The 19,481-nt window shown below is 39.9% G+C and overlaps 2 protein-coding genes across 3 annotated transcripts; one reads left to right on the forward strand and one right to left on the reverse strand.

The window, feature by feature from the left end:
* Positions 1–442: 442 nt before the first annotated feature.
* Positions 443–4,328, reverse strand: HINT1 (histidine triad nucleotide binding protein 1). Its single transcript, XM_014869189.2, has 3 exons — positions 4,167–4,328; positions 1,537–1,641; positions 443–782 (listed from the first exon to the last, which is right to left on the reverse strand). The coding sequence occupies exons 1-3, from the start codon at positions 4,275–4,277 to the stop codon at positions 618–620; spliced, it is 381 nt and encodes a 126-aa protein (XP_014724675.1). The 5' UTR covers positions 4,278–4,328; the 3' UTR covers positions 443–617.
* A 3,932-nt stretch (positions 4,329–8,260) lies between these two features.
* On the forward strand, positions 8,261–16,248 carry LYRM7 (LYR motif containing 7). Of its 2 annotated transcripts, none has more exons than XM_088156419.1 (5): positions 8,261–8,346; positions 10,371–10,443; positions 11,046–11,116; positions 13,429–13,510; positions 15,716–16,248. In XM_088156419.1, the coding sequence occupies exons 1-5, from the start codon at positions 8,329–8,331 to the stop codon at positions 15,790–15,792; spliced, it is 321 nt and encodes a 106-aa protein (XP_088012545.1). In that variant the 5' UTR covers positions 8,261–8,328; the 3' UTR covers positions 15,793–16,248. The 2 variants fall into 2 exon arrangements, with proteins under 2 accessions (XP_088012545.1, XP_088012544.1); XM_088156418.1 differs by having other exon boundaries at positions 8,282–8,346; positions 10,368–10,443.
* Positions 16,249–19,481: the final 3,233 nt, after the last annotated feature.

The raw sequence follows: 19,481 nt of genomic DNA on the forward strand, positions 1-19,481 counted from the left end.
TACAACAGTTCAATACTTTAAGTCTTCAATTTGATCAAAATCACAACTTAAACACTTGTGAGCTATGGAACTATAGCAGCTGACTTACCATTTTACCCACTCTCACTGGAAAAATTGAGCCTTAGAATGTCTGTTCCCAATGTACTGCACTGTAATGGCACTGCCCTTGCACAGCATGTTTGGAATTTCACTTTTTAAAAAAGTTTAAGCAGCAGCCTATGCTGGTTTGACAAACATTTACATACCACAATGCAAAAGCTTAAAAGATTTCTTCCCAGAAGACACAAAAGTCTGATAAGTGGTTGCACCTTTAGTTTTGAATGCCTTGGCAAATCACTACCCACATGTTAGCAGATGGAAATATGTTTTGTGCTTTAAACTCCAGAGAACACAATTTTAACTTCAGAAGTGTTTCAATCAGTAAGGCACACCAGACAGAGACGATTCTCACATGCTTAATCTTTATTGTGCGAATGTTGTTCAGAGCATTTATTACCCTCTGTAGACACACATTTAAAAAAACAATACACTAACAGTGGCTAGATTGAGGGACAACATAATAAATCTATTTGGTGGTATCTTGTATGCATGCAGTTAATTCCTGTGGTGTACAAACGTTAGCCAGGAGGCCAGCCCAACTGGCGACCACCCAGAACATGGAGATGTACGTGATAGACAGACTGCCCACCCTCAGGCCCTTCATTCACAACCATCCGGAAGCCATTGGTCAGGCCCAGGTTAGCAGCACACTTCTTGCCAACAATCATTAAATGACCGAGAAGCTGGAGGAGAAAGAAAAAAAAAAAAAACAACAAACAGAAAACACACAAAAAAGGGGAAAGGGAAGGAAGGGAAGGAATGAGAGCAGAGAACCAATAAGCCAGTAAATTAATTCCCAGAAATTCAGCCTCTGCTCTTCAAATTGTTGTCTGCCTGCACCTGACACTTTCCAAGAAAAACTATGGACTGGCTATGCGTAATATAGGTGGAAAAGAGAACTATTGATTTTTTCAAGACAGGCTGTAACAGACTGTGTCACAGAAGCTAAATTTACTTCATGGTTAAAGCTCCCACTACTTCTTCAGACAACATATATCATTCTGGTAGAAAAGAAACTTTATCTTACCATGCAAAGCTTACAAAATCTTTGAGCTTGATGTTTTTAGTAACAAATGAAATATTCAGCACCTCTCAGCTAACTTTCCTTTTCTTCAACTCTGACCTGCTAAAACCCCCCAAGTCCATATTAGAGCAAGTACTATTGCATGCGAATGATGAAAACAGACATCAGGATTATAATATAATAAATACCAATTCATTTTGCGTGGAAAATATACAGATGTATTTTGCTTTCTCTGGCTAATTTTACTGGAAAACCTTAACTCTATTATCTTTCTAAGCTAGAGGACAAGGTTATAGTATCAGAAAACTATTTTGCCTCTTTGAAATGTCAAGAGGAAAAGGGGAACAGCCTAGTACACTATGAAGTAATGAAAAGTACAGTTTCATGTACAAAACAACCTTTAGAATACTTACAGATTCATCAGAATCTTCTGCTTCTGACAACCTGACAATTGGCTTCTTAGGAATCACTAAGAAATGTGTTGGAGCTTGGGGTGAAATATCATGGAACGCGAGGCACTGGAGGAACAGGAAACAGTGTAATTTGCTTCGGAACAAGGTAAGAGTTTCAGTAAATCAATATGCCCCACTAAATACATACTTCAGCAGATACACACTTCAGAGTGATCATTCTACATCCTTTAAATTCTAAAGACAAAACACTACTTACCAAGATCTGCTGAAAAAAATCACTGCTCTGTAAAGCATTGTTTAAAAGCTACAGCCTTCTCAGCAAAGCAATATGCAAACACGTTCAAGACTTATTACTGCAACATACACATAGCAACTAGTAGAGCTGTTGGCATGCACGTCTATAAGAAGTACATTTATGCTTATTTATTTTTTTATTAACGCCATGTTTAATAAAATAAATGGCAAAGAGTTGCTAATCATCTTCCAGTTATGTCCGAATAAGTTCCTTGGTCAAAGACAGCATGGCAATTCCAAAGAGTCTGAAGTTATGTGATTGAGGCCATATTAAACTTCTGTTCTCAACAGCACCAAGTATCTTAGAGTAATGCATTAACATTGGCTTTGTTTCAGACATTCTCAAATTGAGAGAAAGGTACCACTTTTGAAATATAAACATCTGTTTGTAATGATTAGCTTAATCTTGACTGAATACCAGAATTACAACCAATCAGACACTGCACACATCAGCCAAATCTCAACTTAGGAAGTGCCAACAGGCAAGAGAAAATGAAGCTATGTCTCTTTGTACACATGGCCAGGCACAAAACTGGGACTTGCTACTGGAACCTCGACAATCACAGAGATGCACAGGAGGCACTCTGCCACCATTAGGCCAAGGACACCTCTGACATGTCCATCACCTTTAACAGCAAACACCTGGTAGCTACTGGTTGAGTTAGTCACAGAGAGGAGATACTTAAAAGCACATACCTAGATTCTTCAAAATACTTATTTCCTAGATACTTTTGTTTGTGAATCAATAAAGCTGATTTTCTTTGCAATTCTACTGCTTTTTTATTCTGAGAACACACGTGGCTTTTGTCAAGAGTAGAGTTGGCAAAAAGCCCAGACTCAACTCGCATCAATCTTTTATACGCCAAATCTGTCTGGTTTTAAGATATCTTTAAGAAGATAATGCCCAGTTTTGAATCTCTGATGAACTGCTCATTTCTTCCAAACAGGGAAGGGTAGTAATTAAATAACTGATGAATAAAATTAATTTGCACCCAATTAAATAAATCATACTTAGAGCTGACTATTTTGTAAGCAACTTTTCTATTATATGTAGTCCCACTGAGGAAGAATGCAAATGGCCGAAGTATGTGAAAGAATCTAAGGACCAAAAGATTAGAAGTAAATCGTTTTCTGTGGTACAGAAAGCAGAAGAGTAGCACTCAGGAAAAAGCACAATCACAGAAATTCATGAGTGCATGGGAAACTAAACTTCATTTCAGCAAGTTTAGATTCAGCTGGAAAAATAGTGATAAGGCATAATTCCACAGAGACTTTGTACTTTTCAGTATTTCCCTTTCTCTAAAGATCAATTATTGATTATAACACTTCCAGCCACTTCTAAGAAGACCTCCATAAAGTCAACAAAATTAATGGAAGCTCATCCACCAGTCAACTGAAATCTAGAAGTTCTACATTTCTGTGCACTTTGAAGTAAAAATCAGGTGAGGCACTGCAGGTATTGACTCTTCCAGAAAATACTCGGCACAAATGGCTGTCAAAGTGGGTTATATGCTCAGCAAAGTCAATGGCCTGATTCCTAACCAAGCAAAGTTCATCTTACTCTGCTGCAGTCATTGCAGCTGAAGAAAAAACTCACATAGGTTTGACCTGGGTAAAGAAAGAACACACATCTTCACATAAACACAGAGCAGTAACATAAGCATGACTTTCAGAAAGCAGTGAGCATTTCCAATAATCAATATTCATCTTCAGAGCAGATGGCAACTGCAACAATTCTTACATCTATTAAGAAAACACTGTTTCAAGCTATGCATTATTTTTAAGCACATAAATCTGTCAAACTGACTCCTTAGCGAGTCCGTATTGTACACTGAGAATAATCCCTTATTTCAAAAGCAAAACCCCTGTTAATGGGGCTCCTGTATTTCAATCTGAACGATAGGGGAAAAGTGCAGGAGATCTTATACTAAATACTAGTTAGTTTACATTTCGGGAATAACCGCTGCATTTCTTCTAAAGCTAATTATTTCACGTCGGCCCTCACACGCTGTGATGCATCAGCAATCCCTGTCGGAGGTTCACTGCCACAGCCCAGCGGGCAGAGCCGCAGAACCTCGGTAAGGCTTTTGAGAGGCACATCGAGACCCGCAAAAGCAGCCAGTCGTAGTGCTCTGCTCGGAACCCGCAAGAAGGCCGCCCGCGGGTGGTAAAGGCTGCACGATTACCCTCCTACAGCAGCGGGGAGAACCTTCGATCCCTGGCAAGGAGCCCGATGCAGCTCCAGGGACGATGCAGGGAGGCGCGGGGGCGCCCCGCCCGTCCCGCCGCGCTCCCGAGCGCCTCCGCGGCTCCCCCGACCCCTGCACATCCCGCACCTGCTCGTCCTCGTAGATGATGTTGGCGGGGATCTCCTTGCGGATGATCTTCCCGAAGATGGTGTCCCCGCCGGGACGCGCCGCCTGCGCCTTGCTGATCTCGTCAGCCATGGCGGCAGCTGCCGCGCGGCTCCCGCCAGCCTTCAGCCCCGCCCTCCACCTCGGCCACGCCCCCAAGGCGCTCATTGGGCCAACGCCGGCGCCTGGCCATGCCCGCGCGGCTGATTGGCGGTTTCGCCTGTCATTGTCCCGCTGGTCCCCGCCCACCGCACTGGCGCGCCCTCGCTGACCCGGGTGTCGCGGAGGGATCCGGGGGGAGGAAGCATTGCAGGTCCGCGCAAGGATCAACGCTTCGCAGTGCATTGTCATAGAAGAAGTAGTGCCATCTCGGGAGAGGCTGTTGTGGGCTGAAGTACTGCTTATCAAATCCAACTCAAATATCTATGTGATTTCCTGGGACAAGCTCCTGAAGACTGCACCAGGCTGGGCTGCAGTTAGCTTTTCCATCAAAGTTTGCAGGTGTTTGGTGTTTCTGGAATCAGGATCCTGAAGAAGGGCAGTTTGATGTGCCAGCCTTTCTGCACATAAGCCATGAAAAAAACTAATCAATACAGCCCAGCAATAATTCACAGATGGCAACACAAAGTTACACAGCCATATATATAGTTGTAAATGCTTTTTTTATATATCTCTGACATCAGTCATGAAATAGAAACGAAAAAGCAGGGGGAAAAAACACAAACTTTAAAGAATAAAAACAAAGCTTTATTTTCATGCAGTTTAACAAGATCAAGTACAAGGCTCTGCATCTGGGTTGGCGCCACCCCTGCTATCAGCACAGGCTGGAAGATGGAGAGCAGCCCTGTGAGAAGGATTTGGGGGTGCTGGTGGGTGAGAGGCTGGACATGACCCAGCCATGGGCACTCCCAGCCCAGAAAGCCAAACGTGTCCTGGGCTGCATCCAAAGCCGTGTGGGCAGCAGGGGAAGGAGGGGATTCTGCCCCTCTGCTCTGCTCTGGTGAGACCCCAGCTGGAACCCTGCACCCGGCTCTGGGGTCCCTGCACAGGAAGGACATGGAACTGCTAGGGTGAGTCCAGAGGAGGGACACCAAGACGATCAGAGTGACAGAGCACCTTTTCTATGAGGACAGGCTGAGAGAATTGGAATTGTTCACCCTTGCAAAGAAAAGACTTCAAAATGACCTAATTGAAGCCTTGCAGTACCTGAAGGGAGCCTTCAAGAAAGATGGAGAGGGACTTTTTACAGAGGCATGTAGTGACAGGACAAGGAGGAATGGCTTTAAACTGCAAGACTGGAGGTTTAAATTGGATGTGAGGAAGAAATTCTTTACTGTGAGCATGGTGAGGCACTAGAACAGGCTGCCCAGAGAAGTTGTGCATGCCCAATCCCTGGAAGCGTTCAAGGCCAGCCTGGATGAAGCTCTGAGCAGCCTAGTCTAGGGAGAGGTGTCCCTTCCCATCATAAGTGCATTGAAACTAGATGACCTTCAATGTCCCTTCCAACCCAGACCATTCCGGATTCTATGATTTTCTAAACTTCACAAATACAATAGAATTATTTCCATGAAGATTTGTCTAGGAGAATATTAATATAGACATTTATATATATTTGTCTCTAGACAAGAATGTTACAGGAAAGTATTTTGGAGAGAGGTGGGGAATAAATACTGCTAAGTGGCTTAAACCTAATATGGTTCCACAGCTGATCACCTTAACATGTTACAAAAAGAGCAGAATTTGTCATATATTTCTGGTAGTAACTCTGAAATACTTTATCATTAAATACCCTGGGAAAAAAAAGTCTGATAAAGCACATTAAACAATGAAATTTTATTCTCTTCCTTAGATGATGGTTATGGATTTAGATATTTTGACGTATGTATGTCCTACAGATGGTATTGGAGCTTCATGACAATTAAAAGAAGTGCTCCAGGAAGAAATTTCTTTGAATTACATTATTGCCTAACCATGGTTATTCAGCAAATATATGATTAATTTGAGCCATCGCTGCTGTGGGGTTAGTCTAGAAAGCATATTTTTATAAGAGAAGACATAAAGAGACACGCTTAGAAGTTTCTCTGAAAAAGCAAAAACTTTTTTTTTCATATAGTTTACTTCAGCATATATTTTTGTCTCACCATAAACACTGAAACAGCAGTGTAAACAGCAACTTTTACATTATTTTGAATAAAGCAATGAATGAATTAGACCCTCTTTTCATTGATTCACATCTGCAATAATTATTCTTGGAAATAAATCATGAATAAACTACTTCTGCTAGCAGATCAAGTTTCTTTATGAGTTATATAGTAAAAAGAGTATTTAATAGATGCTTACAAGTAAGTATTAACTAATAATAAAAATATTCAAATTAATGAATAATAGTTTAGTGTTCCCATATTTTAATTAGTTTACAATGTAATTGCAGTTAAACGATCAAATAGGCTGTATTGAAGCTAGACGTCTAGTGAACAGTAAAGCTGATTACACAGAAAATCTTTATGCTGCCTTTAGCTAATGCTGAATAATGTGTTAGTGAACTGTAAGCTTGTTTGTTTTTCAAGAGAACGGCAATTCAGTTTTATAGATGTACCAGGCGTGGCCATGAGGTGGTCCTTGGTCAGGGTGTGGGTAAGGCAAGCCAGGGCTGTGGGGAACTTGATGTGAGCAGCCAAGAAAGTGACCTTGACTAGAGAGGGGAAATGACTGAACAGAAAAAAATGCCTGTTGGATAACAACCAGCAGAAAAAAAGCCTGCCACCTTGGCAGCTGTGATCCTGGGAATAAAAAGTGTCCTTGAAAAGTGCAGCTGGCCTCTTCTAAGTACTGCTGAGTACCTAGAAACCGGAGAGGTCCTGAGATAATACAGGTAAGCACAGAAACAAGGAACTGTAACCACAACTTTTCTTCTGAAGTGGTGAAAAAATAGACTGTGAAGGAAGAAGGCACCCCAGATAAGGAAGGATTCTAAACTGTCATTGGCCATTCTAACTGCAATAGCAAGGAAACAATCTGGCAAAATAAAAGCTGATTTGAAGCAGCAGCAAAAATCACCATTTATTCTAGGTATCGTACAGAAACTGATGGTTGTCCAGTTATGCATTTGAAACAATTCTAGATTTGTTCAGAAGAAGAAGTAGTAGGAAGTAGGTCTTTGTGCTACCCTGGGCAGTGATCTGCAGACGCTGGCAGGGGGTGCTGGACAGGGAGCAGCTCCTTGTCCCCACTGTGGCTACCCTCGGAGGGCAGGGGTCCCGGGACCACTGACAGCTCCAATGGACTGAGGAGCCTTGGGCAGCAAAGCCTGCTGCCTCCTGCAGGCAGTGGCAGCCTCCTGCCAGACCTTGGCATACCGAGGACTGGCACTGTTTGGGTAGCCAAGAAGGCCAATAGAACCCTGGAAGATTAGGAAGAGCATTGCCTGCAGGCTGAGGGAGGTGATCCTGCCCCTGTGCTCAGCCCTGGTGAGGCACATCTGGAGTGCTGTGTCCAGTTCTGGGCTACTCAGGACAAGAGACAAGGAGCTCCTGGTGTGGGTCCAGCACAGGGCAGTGAAGATGGGACCAGAGCATCTCTCTTTCGAGAAAAGGCTGAGGGAACTGGGCCTGATCAACTTCGAGATGACTTCGAGAACCTGAAGGAAAGGTGTCAGAGGATGGAGCTAGGCTGTTCACAGTGGTGCCCAGCAATAGGACAAGAGGCAGTGGGCAGGAACCGATGCACAGAAAGTTTCTGTGAACACGAGGAAGAACTTTACTGTGTGGGTGAGCAGGCACAGAAGAAGATTGTGCAGAGAAGTTATGGAATGTTCCTCGAGGATAGAACCGTCTGGACACACAATCGTGTGCCAACTGCTCTGGGATGTCTCTGCCTGAACAAGGACGCTGGACCAGATGAGCCACTGTGGCCCGTCACAGGCGGAGCTGGAAGTCTCTCCTGTGAGTCTGTGAAGGCCGCGCTGCGGCGGCAGCGGGACCGGGGCACAAAGGCTGCTCGGAACCGCGGTGGCGGCGGGCGGCGCCCGGGGGACAGCATTGGCGGCCGCACAGCAGCAGCGCGGCGCGGGAGGGCGCGTCTCGTCCTGGATCGTCACTTCCGGCGCGGCACTTCCGCTGGTGGGACTTTGCGGGCGGCGGGCGCCATGGGGAGCCGCGGGCAGGCGAGTGATACACACACATACTATCCGTGCTGGGAGGTTGGAGCTTTCTAGTTTTGGTAGAGCTGAAAAGCATAGACTTTCAGGACAAGAAGGACAAAAAACTAGGTAACAGAAAGTAGCGGTTTGCACGCAAAGGCCATTGCGGGAAAAGGAAGTGAGATGTGATAAGCAGAGGTTAAAACACATCAAAAGCATGTTTCGTGAGAGTAAGATAGAGAAAAACAAGGACCTAGGAATTAATAGCCCCTTGCATTACCACGGTATAATGTCGTGTCGGTACCTCTTTCGGAAGTGTCGTGAAGCCTAGTTTTGGGAGTACAGTCGACAGGTATTTGCGGAGCTCTCTGTTAAAGCAGGTGGCTGTAGAGGTCAGAGGTGTCTGCATTAATAAATCTTGATCAAAACTTTCTAATACATTTACTCTGTAGCTAGTGTGGTGAAAACTTTCCAGGAGGAGTTTGTTGAGATTGAACCAGAGAATATCTTGCGTTGGAAGGAAGCCACAAAAATGATGGAGTTCAGCTCCTGGTCCTGCTCGGGACCATTTCCAGGAGTGACACCGTGTGCCTGAGAGAGTTGTGAAAAAGCTTCCTGAACTCTGTCAGGCTGGTGCAGTGACCACTGGGGAGCCTGTTCCAGTACCCAATCACTCTCTGGGGGAAGAACCTTCTCCTGATACCCTAAACCTCCCCTGAGACAACTTCGGACCGGTCCCTTGGGTTCTGTCACTGGGCACCAGAGAGAAGAGATTGGTGCCTGTACCTCCTTCTCCTCTCGTGAGGAAGCTGTAGACTGCTAGAAGGGTAGAAAGATGCCTCAAAATGGCTCATCGGATTGTTCAAAATAACCATAAAAAACTTAAAGTTTTACTGTAGGTGTTTTCAGCATAAAACTACTTGTAATATTAATTTGCTATTTGCAGAGATGGCAAAAATATTATGGGATAGAAAAGATTTAGGATATTAAAATGTTTGCAAAGCAAAAAGTTTATTTGTTGTGGTTTAATTCTGAGAGTTTACTTTCCACAGATTCACCCATCTAGAGAATGGTGCAGTTAAAGGCAACAGGACTCTGTTCATTTGCTGGGTTTTTTTTTTGAGTCACAGCCCTGTGTTTTCTCTATGTCCTTCTAAAAGAATATTTGGAATACTAATTGTGAGAAAACGATTTGAGATTATTTTGAAGTATCTGGAATTGTGCCCTCTAGAGGGGCCAAAGCACAATAGTAAGTACTAGAAGAAGCTTCAAAAAGGCATATTGTTATCAAAATTATGTTTTTCTGGTGCTTGTCAGGAATTCTTTCAGTCTGGGCAAATACCAGAAAAGTCTCATAAGGATTTGAGGATTTCTGTATTCATTACAGTATGTATGAATGGTCGTGACTGTGAGCTGTGGTTCTCGGGGTTTGCTTTTCATACATATTCAGTTGTGTCTTCTCTACATTGTAAATCCTCACTTTTTAAGTGCTTTCTTTTACTGAAGTTTTCATTTGCTGACCTGGCAGTTGTATTTAAGGGAAGGACTTTGCATTGGTTTTGCTATGCCACTTGTAGAAGACTTCTTAAGCGAGAACACTGCAACCATTTATTTTTCTATCTTTTTCAATAGCTGGAGAATATCCACTGATGCAACCTTGATAATGGCTTCAAGTAACTTTTAGAGTTATTCCAGTTCTGTAGGGTTTATTTGACATTGGTACAATAAATAGTGCTTATGTCCATGTATTTTCAGGATTATATTCCCATCATGCTAAATAATTATTTAGGGTTGTGGTGCTAGCATCTTAGGTTAATTTGAAATATCCAGACCTGTCTTAGATTTTGATGACATCACATCTGCTTTGGCTGCAAGTGTTTTAATCAGGAATTTAAGTAAAGCCTCTTAGATACTGATTCCATATCAAATTCTGTACTAAATGGAAAGAACATGAAATTTCAACCAAAACACTTTCAATTGTAGCATATTCATTTAAACTAACAATCCTGCTAGCAAATAAGTTAATTATATCAATGTTGTATTAGCAGGTTTTGAAGCTTTTCAAGTTGTTACACAGAACACGGCAAGAAGTTTTTAAAAATGATACCAGAGCCCTTGAAGGTGAGATGCTTGTTTTGTGTAGTGTGTACTTACCTATATTTTGTGGAACTTTCTTCATGGAATACAGAGAAAGAGAATTTTTAACATAATCTTGCTTTACTCCCATAATTTTCAAGTAATAATTGAGAAAACTTGTGTGTCCATAACCAGATATCCTTTCATTTGAAACAAAAAAATGGTCCTTAGATTGAAGCACTCAACACATATTTTGGAAGGGAAACATCTCTTTTTTAAATGTTCCTGATCTTCCTGGGAGATATTTTTCTTTCGTTTTTTTACTTCTCTTCAGTCCAGTCAGAGTATGTTTAGCTGTACTTATTATTTCTCTATGTATGATTTTCCCTCAAGGGATAAAATCCTGCTTTTTTAGTACCTTGTGTATGCAATACAGAATGCTAAATTTGGAATCTTATTTTATTTGTATACCAGTCAACTTAAAACATGACATCATGTGAATTACATGGAAATCATACATTGAAATACTTTGATCAGAGTGCCCCAGAAACGTGCCATAAAGGACTTAAGATTCTTAACTTTGGGGCAGTGACAAATTAAAAATACAGTTTTTGTTCACACTTTATTTTTTTGTTTACTTTATCTAGCTGCAAGACAAAAGATAAATGAAGAATTCAGAAATAACCGAGATGAGACATCTGAAGAGAAGATTAATGAGGTATTTTCTTGCTTTCTGTTGTTCAGGGGTTTTTTCCACTTCATGGAAGAATATTCAGAAATTAGTTTTTTACCTAAAGGATCTCTAAACCACTGTAAACACATTGAAACATCATGAAAGCCACGTTGGTTCAGAAAGACTTCTATGTGGATCTTTGTTTATAAATATATAGATATCTCCAATGGCATTTATACTGTGTCATAGAATTTTGTACATACAAAAACACGGAAGTAGAAAGTGTGTTCTGATAGTTCAACTTGATTATTTTGAAGTTTATAATAAAATTAGAGGATAAAATGTGTAAAGTTGCAATTTTCATGTAAATATTTTACGCTTTGCTCATAATATCTATCAGATATCAGTGTCTACCTGATCATTGTTGTGTAGGCAAACTGAAACAAACAGAAAAATTAAACAATCTGTTCAGTTACTAACAGATCACATAGGAGTCAGCATCTTTGTGGAAGGCAAAAAACAGCAAAATGATTATGATTTATTATATACAATATAGTAAAGTTGTAGTATATATTAATTATACTGCAGGGAATTTTTTTCTTCTCTCCTCACCATGCATTAAAAGTAGCTCACTAAGTTAGTTATCTTTGCTCAATTGTCACCTTAACACTTTTTGCTGAGTCATTTTTTTCTGAAAGTTACTGTGAACTGAAATAGAACTCCTATATTTTAGATAATTTTAGTTGTTAACATCCATACAGAGTGAACAACTTAGTCCTTGTCGTTCAGCCTTTTATCAGACTGTATTTACATTGTCACTGGGCACTGGTTGGAAGAAAGTGCCTCCATCTGTCCTTTGAAGAAATAAAATGTAAACCTTTTCCTCATACCAGCCACTAAACAGTAATGTAAATAGTTCTGACCTTTTAGTTAGGAATTCCTGAATTTCAGCTTGTTATCAGCTTTCTGTAATGGTACTTAGTGTTTGTGTTACCACTGTCTGATCAGCTAAATTATGTGTTTGGGGTTGTTTTTTTTAATAGATGTACAGGAAAAATATTTGCTGCAATTCTGAAATCCGTGTTTGTTTTGTAGGCAACCTACAAAATACACATACGAGACTTTTTAATATGGGTTAGTTGATATTTGATTAACTCTGACAGTGAAAGATATGAGGGCAATAAAGGCTTCCATCCCAGCTACACACTCCTTAGAACATCACAGAAACTGTCATATTTATAACTTGTACGCACTGAATAGACTTGGTTGCAGAGAAATGAATCAAGTTTTATTCAGGACTTTAGAAAGTTCAGGCTCTTGCTTGCATTAACGTGGTGTTTTGGACCGCAACTGAAAAACAGAATACTCACCAGCCAGGATAGTAAGCTACAGTGTATTCTAATATGACAACAAGTATTTGTATCTGTATGTACTTGTACACCTCAAGCTTGAAGTGACATGAGGAGATCAAGGTAACTGTGTTACAGTATGAGAATGAGAAATGTAGCTGAATCTAGTGCACCAGTTTTAGTTCAGATTAGGAGTGCACTTGTGAAGTTACTTTGGTTATTTCCACTTCCTGTGACTTGTCTTGTTTTGTTAGGTGTCAGAGCAACAAGCAGAATTCCCTTAAGGTCAATCTGAAGGGGAAGCTGTGCTTCAGGAGCATGCAGCCTGGCTGCTAATGGACTTTCTGCAGGGGCAGCTGGAGGGTAGCTGCTCCAAGCCCTCAAAAGGGAAGAGCACGAGAAGTGCAGTGTTGATGTCAAGTGTCTGAGCTCTAGCCTTTGCAAGGATCCATTTCTGTTGGTACTCACCACTTCCTAGTGTGAGCATGTCTCCTGAAATATCTGACTTGAGCAATTGCATTTATTTCTGATACAGGTATCATGCAAACAAGTGTTAGACATCTCTTAACAGCTCAGCAAAGCTAGCAAGGCTGCTTCAGTTTATCCTCTTAGTGAGAGAAGGAATTCTAGGCCTTTTGCCGAATGCTAATACCTCAGGTAGTCTTTAGGTAGTGCCTTGCTCCTGCATAGTTCTTCTGTGAGACCTCAGCATTTCACCTTATTCATTTGCAGTTTTAATTGGGTACGTAGATGTATGTAGTAGTGTATATTACTGAGCCAGTTTCCCTCACTATGTGCTCCATGTCAAGGTCACATATATATCAATCTGTAAGTTATTCCAGGATTCCCAAGGCAAAAGCAATTTATACATGGTAGATAAGTAACTGTGTAGTACAACCAAATGACTTCATTATTTGCATAGTTATCTAGTGTGAAAAATATCTTCAGAAACAGTCACATATAATTTAAATTACTCTGTTGTTCCTCTCTTCTTATTCCTTTTACTAGCTTCTGAAAATAGCTTCAGATGTTGAAGTGATTCTCAGAACTTCTGTTATTCAGGCGGTTCACACAGATTCTGACAAAATAGGTGAGTAAACTTGCATTCTAAAAAGATACTTAAATATGTTATAGTTTAGTAAATAAATATGGAATATGAAAATAAGGAAAGGAATAGCGAGGCAAATAGTCTATTATTCTTCGTCGATATTCTTACTGTAAGCTATTCATTAATGTCACTACCTAGGACAGGTGGAAGTTTCAAAGGTACAAAGTTTCTGTAGGTGCTTGCTCTACAGGATAGGGAGGAGCTGCCTGAGGAGCATTAGCAAATGCGGTATGTACAGTGGCCATAGAATAGCTTTTTCTTTGTGGATTGAGTGTTCATTTCCAAAATTTTTTTCCAACAATTTCAGATTATGCTGTGTAAGATTTGTGACAGAGTGATTACCTCAATGCAAAGTATCCAATTCTGATATTCCTAATTCCTGGTTTAGAAGTTCTTTTATCTTGCAGTCAAAAAGAAAAGTAGTAGGTAGGCTCAGCATACAATTGTGTGGTAGAGAATACAGGAAATCTTCATTTGTGTACATTGTTTCCTTTTATTTCTGTTTAGTGATGACTGTAAAGTTTTGTACCAATTTTCAGTTTTAGGTTTGGTAAAACATTTAACTTTAAAACAGCAATTATGATCGTGGCCAAAGATAAGTCTGGACTGGTGTCAAGTCTTCCACAGTGATTCCAGGCAGATAACAGTTGAAGAATAGGAACAAAGTGAATTTACACCTCTTTCAGCTGTTCACACCTGGCAGCACTTCCTGAGTCAGAGATGTTTTCTGGTTTAATTATCTTCAATGGGCTTCTCTTCAATTACTTTTCATTTTCACCAAGTTGTTAATGAATTTTTAATTTATTTCCTCCTTTTTCTTCACTTCCCCAGTGAAGTAGCTCTCAGAAACAACAGGTGAATGTCTGTGATTATTCTTACTATTCACTGCACACTGTGAGCAAGGAGGCATTTATACACAACAATGGCACAATAATCTCTTTCATTTTCAACTGGATTCCTGCTAATAGTCACTGTTAATTCTAAATTTAATTTTTTTGCTGCTAAGCATACATTTTATGTATTTATTTTTATAAAATTATACTCATTAAACTCATCTGAGGGGTCATAATCAATTCTGAACTTACCACTTCCTTTGGTTTTCTTGACCCTGTGTGCATTCCATGTCTCTAGGTGTAATTTTGCCCTCAATTTACTCAGTCAAGTTGTAAGCATGTCTTGCTGTTTTTCACAGTAAGACATTTTCTTAATGGAATTGTTCAGGATGGTATCATTAAAAACCTTTTCTTCAGAGTTTACTTACAAATATGTTGAACAGTGACATGTCAACAAAGATACCTGTAGAACTCCATGTTTGACATCACCCAGTGGATGACCTGATCATTTATTGTTCATGTTTTAAAGTTTAATCAGTGGCTTATCTGTGCAAGACTTCTGTCATAATAAGGCTGTTGTTTTATAGAAGCATTGGCTGAGCGACTTCAGGGAATCCAAACACGTTGTGGTAACCTCTGAAGCGCCATTCAGAGAACTCCAGCAGGAACTGTAAGGCAGAACTTCCTTTGGAAAAAGCACATGGATTCATGTTCAAATACTAGCTTGTATTTTAATCCTGTGCAAGTGTGTAGGGATGGGGTTAGGACAGCCAGGTGTATCAGCAACAGAAGGAGGAGGAGAGCAGACGTGGGCCTGCAGCTGAATAGCAGAGGAGATTCAATAACAAAGGACACAGGATAGTCAGTTCTGTGACAATATAGTGGCAGTAATTTTCACTGGATGCTTTCTCTTCCTGTTGGCCTTTAAAATAGGTGAGACAAGATAAATATTATAGATTAGATTTGAAGACTTGGGCAGGAAAGCTAAGTCAAATCCAGTATTCATTTCTGAAACTGCTGAAGTAAGCATGATATGACTCAGACTTGAAAAAAATTCATCCCCCTGCTAAAAGTGACTGCAAAACTTTGTAATTATTTATAGCTTCTTAATATCAAAATTTTCAATGCTTATAAAAGGAGACAGGAAAACATTGTTGTGAGTAGCTGAAAGTAAAATCTTAGTATGATTTTGTCTTAGATAGATATCATGATGCTACTTTTACACTTATCAGAAGTTTAGATCTTCATTTTAGTAACCAGATATTTTGTTTGTAAATGTAAAAACACCTTTAAAATTTGAAATAGTGTTTTCCATAAGGTTATAGTCTTACTGGGTTTTTTTTTTCTATTTCAGTACTCATACCCAGGAAAGATCTGCTACAGGACAACACTCCTTACTTAGATAAACCAACAAAAAAGCAAGAATCCTGAGGAAATATTATTACCAGGAAAACAGAGACTGAAATCAACTCACTGATTTTATTGCATGCTGGGATATCATCATGCATTTGTTCTGTGGAAGATAGTAATGCTTTCAGAGAACTTAGAAGTACACTGCTGAATTGTGTTACTTCAGCCAGGAATGTTTCTGACTATGACAGCTATCAGACAGAGACTTTTTTTCCCAGCAATCCAGAATTTTTCAAAGTTATATAAAAATTAAATTGAGTACTTGATACTAATAATATTTATTTTTAAGTTTATTGTCAATCATAAGCTTCTTTGAAGTGATGAAAAATCACCTTATGGCATTTAAAGTTAAATTTATGCTTTGCACCGAAAGCACGATTTCTGAAGTTGTCATCAATTGTACAGTAGTATACTGTGATGCTTGAGACAGTTCTTAAAAGTTTATCTGAATAAATTATTGGTGTTTTACAGATGGGAGAGCATGTGTAGCGTTTTTCTTCTACACACTCCGGAATGAGTAAGAATGTTGGGGTTTGAGTTCTCAGATAACAGCACAAGAGAACCCAGCCACAACATAACCTAAGGATGTTGGTTTAGATCATATGGTTTATGAATTTATGGTTTGTGTTTTAACCTGTAGTCATTGAGTAACTGAGGCATTTTCCAAAGAAAAGAGCCTTGCTGTTTAGTTGCAAGTGACCTTTCCTAGAGTGAATTGATGAAAAGTTTGATTAGTAAGCCCTAATCATTTGTATTTTTTTTAAGGATACTTCCTTGGTTCTTGTGGAATTCGTCACAATGATCTGTTAAATTCCATTCTCATTGGAAGGACCTACAACTGCAGTGATACATAGAACTTTTCCTTCGTGAAATTGATAACAGGCACCAGTCTAGGATCTAAGTACCTCACACAGGAGTCAGGTAGTCTGATAATACGTCTCACCTCATGAGTCCCACTGTATCTGTTTATTTTCAGTCTCCAAGATGTCAGAATTGCATATCTATGTGTGTATGGATTTGGCTTGACTGGCTGAGTAAACCAGAAAACGAATGTCTCCATCTCTTTTTCTTATGAAGTATGTCAGTGTGACAACTACTCCTTTCTTTAAAACTGTTTCCTTTGGCTTCAATGGTCAGGGCAGCCAGCAGCAAATACAGCTGTCAGTAACCCTCTTTGAATTGCACTGATACTCCCGGCTCTGTAGCTAAAAGGCAGCAGGCACACAATGGGAGACAGAATGAAATTATTGCAGTTCTTGGCATTTGTTATCTTCTAGTGGCTCCACTACAGAACAAATGTCTCCATCTGTAGGGAATGTCCTGTTCAAGGCCTCCAGTATTGTTTACTTCCTAAGCACAAGCTATGTCTGGCTTCCCATCCTTGTGCAGCCTGCTTACATGGAATTTTTTTTCCCATAAGGGGTAAAAGAGAGTCATATGCCAGAAACAGAAAACACAAGGTAGTGGCAACTGTAAAGAGAAAGCAGAACATTGCCTCAGGTGAAATGACTAACTTTTAAGCAGAAGTAATTAAACAGGGGTCTGGCAAGACTCGGAAATTATATAACCATTAAGGTGTATGTCTCATGGCATGTTGGAATTGGTCTGAATTCACCTTTCATAGCCACTGCTTTAGGCTGTGGGTGTAGCATTAGAGATTTCATCCTTCAGATTGATTTTATAGAACTTAGGCCTGTTTAGATTTCACTCTTTTACTACTGATGTAAAACAGTATTGCCTGTTACCATGCCAAATATGTAGTAAAACACTTTGGTGATGTCAGTGGTAGATGGTGGTCTTCTATATGCTGCTTGAGGAAGCCACAAGCGGAGAAATTTTTCATGTGACTATTGCTTTGGTATTGCTCTGCTGTCGTGTGTTTCAGGGTTTTATTTTAGTAAGAATACATCAGCAGAAATATAGTAGGGAAGTGTCAACTAACAGGATCAGGCTTTCAATTTAATGGTATTTTTGTCCTTCATCTTACATATATCTTGAATACTCATAATAAAAATATAGAATGAATCATTTGAATAATATACACAGTTGGTGAAAATAAAGTACATTGTAAAAATAGTTGGTACAGTTTATTCGTCTCCAGAATGATTGTTCTTGCACTCCTCTGCAGTGTCTTTATGGTGTGTGCATTAACATTCCATGTTCTTGCTGTCTTTGTGCATTCCTGGGCAGCAAAGACACACCAAATTCTGCAGTGTTGAGATGAAGAAAATCAAGATGATACAAAAAAGGCTATTGACATAAGAGGCTTGCCGGCTATTCCTTGCTCTTATTCAATGTGATCTTAAATAAGAACCAGGGGGTATCTAAACCAGGATATATGGCAATCCAAATAAGTTATTGAGCCTAAAAATATCTCAGACTTGGTTGCTCTCCGGGCCCAGTAGGTGTTTGTTTTCTTAAAATTTAACTTTTCAGTCTTGAAAGAATCTCACCAACCTGCTTAATGAGTAGCTGCTTATTAAGGTAATTAAAGGCTTTTTTGTGCTACTTGGTCATAGTGACTATTCCTTTTCCCTTTATTTCATGCTTACCTGTTTGCATTCCAGAACCCAGCCATCACCCTAGTTTCCATTTCCCTTTTTAATTTCACTCTGTGTGTGAATCTGTTCTTGATACTGCTGGGTTTGTGCTCATATATGTATTTTTCTATTATTATTGAATACAAATAATAATAAATAAAAAGACGGGAACTATTGTTGCAATCTCTCTTTGCAAAGTTTGAAGTCTTAGCTGAGACTTCAAGTTTTTACAGGGATTTTCACTTAATAGCTTAGGAGGGGAAAAGGGTGATTGTTTACAACAGAAACTGTTGTTGAATAGGCTCACAATAACACAATTCAATCACATTAAAGTTTTTTAGGTTTACTGGAACAGCAGAATTTTGAAAGCAAATGCATGTGCCTTTTAGCATATATATCATCAATCATAAAGATATGCCTTAAAGGTAATAATTCTTTAAACTGTAGTTTAATCATGTCTGTATCCAAAAAAAAGAAACCATAGATGTTTTCTGCAGGCAGATAGGAGGTGCCCTTGGAAAAGCCTCGGTGCTTGTTCAGATCTGCTACAGTTCAGCTGCCACAGGCAAGAGGTCAGTGTGGTCTGACCAGCACACACTGCTGTGCAGGGGTGTGTCCGTGACCTGAACAGACACCAGCAGTACTGCTTAGCAGGAGCTGGTTTCAGGTTTGCAGGCGAGTTTCAGGTCAGCTCAAGGTAGTCACATGTGTACAGAGTTTGGCAGAACAGATGTCACCTCAGTGATTCCATGTAGCAAAATTTTAAGCACTTCAGCTTTTGATATCATCTACTAGAGATGCAGCTGTTAGAGCCTTCTGCTGTGGTCTTCTCTTTCATGAAGGATTGACATCATAAACACTGTAGCTTTACGGAGAGAATTAAATACTTCCAATGAGTATTTCTCATTTAAATACCAGGTTTTGGTCTTTTGCTTTTCCCTCTACTTTATTTAACCATTTCAAAATAAATGTTTCCTTCAGTTCTTTTTTTCTGCAAGATCAGGATGGGGATCAAGCATGCTATTAGTATGTTTTCTATAGCCTGATGCTCACAGAACACAGGTGATAGATTTAATCTGTGAATTGATTTTGTTTGTGTGGGTAGAATTTGTGTTGAACTCTTAATGGTTTCAGGTGAAACAAGGTAGTTGTTCTAATTTAGCAGGGGAA

The sequence above is a fragment of the Sturnus vulgaris genome, chromosome Z, assembly GCF_052056855.1.
Source record: "Sturnus vulgaris isolate bStuVul1 chromosome Z, bStuVul1.hap1, whole genome shotgun sequence".
Classification (NCBI taxonomy): domain Eukaryota; kingdom Metazoa; phylum Chordata; class Aves; order Passeriformes; family Sturnidae; genus Sturnus; species Sturnus vulgaris.

Coding starts and splice junctions, on each gene's coding strand:
- HINT1 (XM_014869189.2), bottom strand. CDS start 4,277: ATGGCTGACGAGATCAGCAAGGCGCAGGCGGCGCGTCCCGGCGGGGAC. Junction 1,642..4,166: donor TCATCTACGAGGACGAGCAG/GTGCGGGATGTG, acceptor CTGTTCCTCCAG/TGCCTCGCGTTCCATGATAT. Junction 783..1,536: donor CAGAAGATTCTGATGAATCT/GTAAGTATTCTA, acceptor TTTCTCCTCCAG/CTTCTCGGTCATTTAATGAT.
- LYRM7 (XM_088156418.1), top strand. Junction 11,117..13,428: donor CTGAAGAGAAGATTAATGAG/GTATTTTCTTGC, acceptor TCCTTTTACTAG/CTTCTGAAAATAGCTTCAGA. Junction 13,511..15,715: donor CACAGATTCTGACAAAATAG/GTGAGTAAACTT, acceptor TTTCTATTTCAG/TACTCATACCCAGGAAAGAT.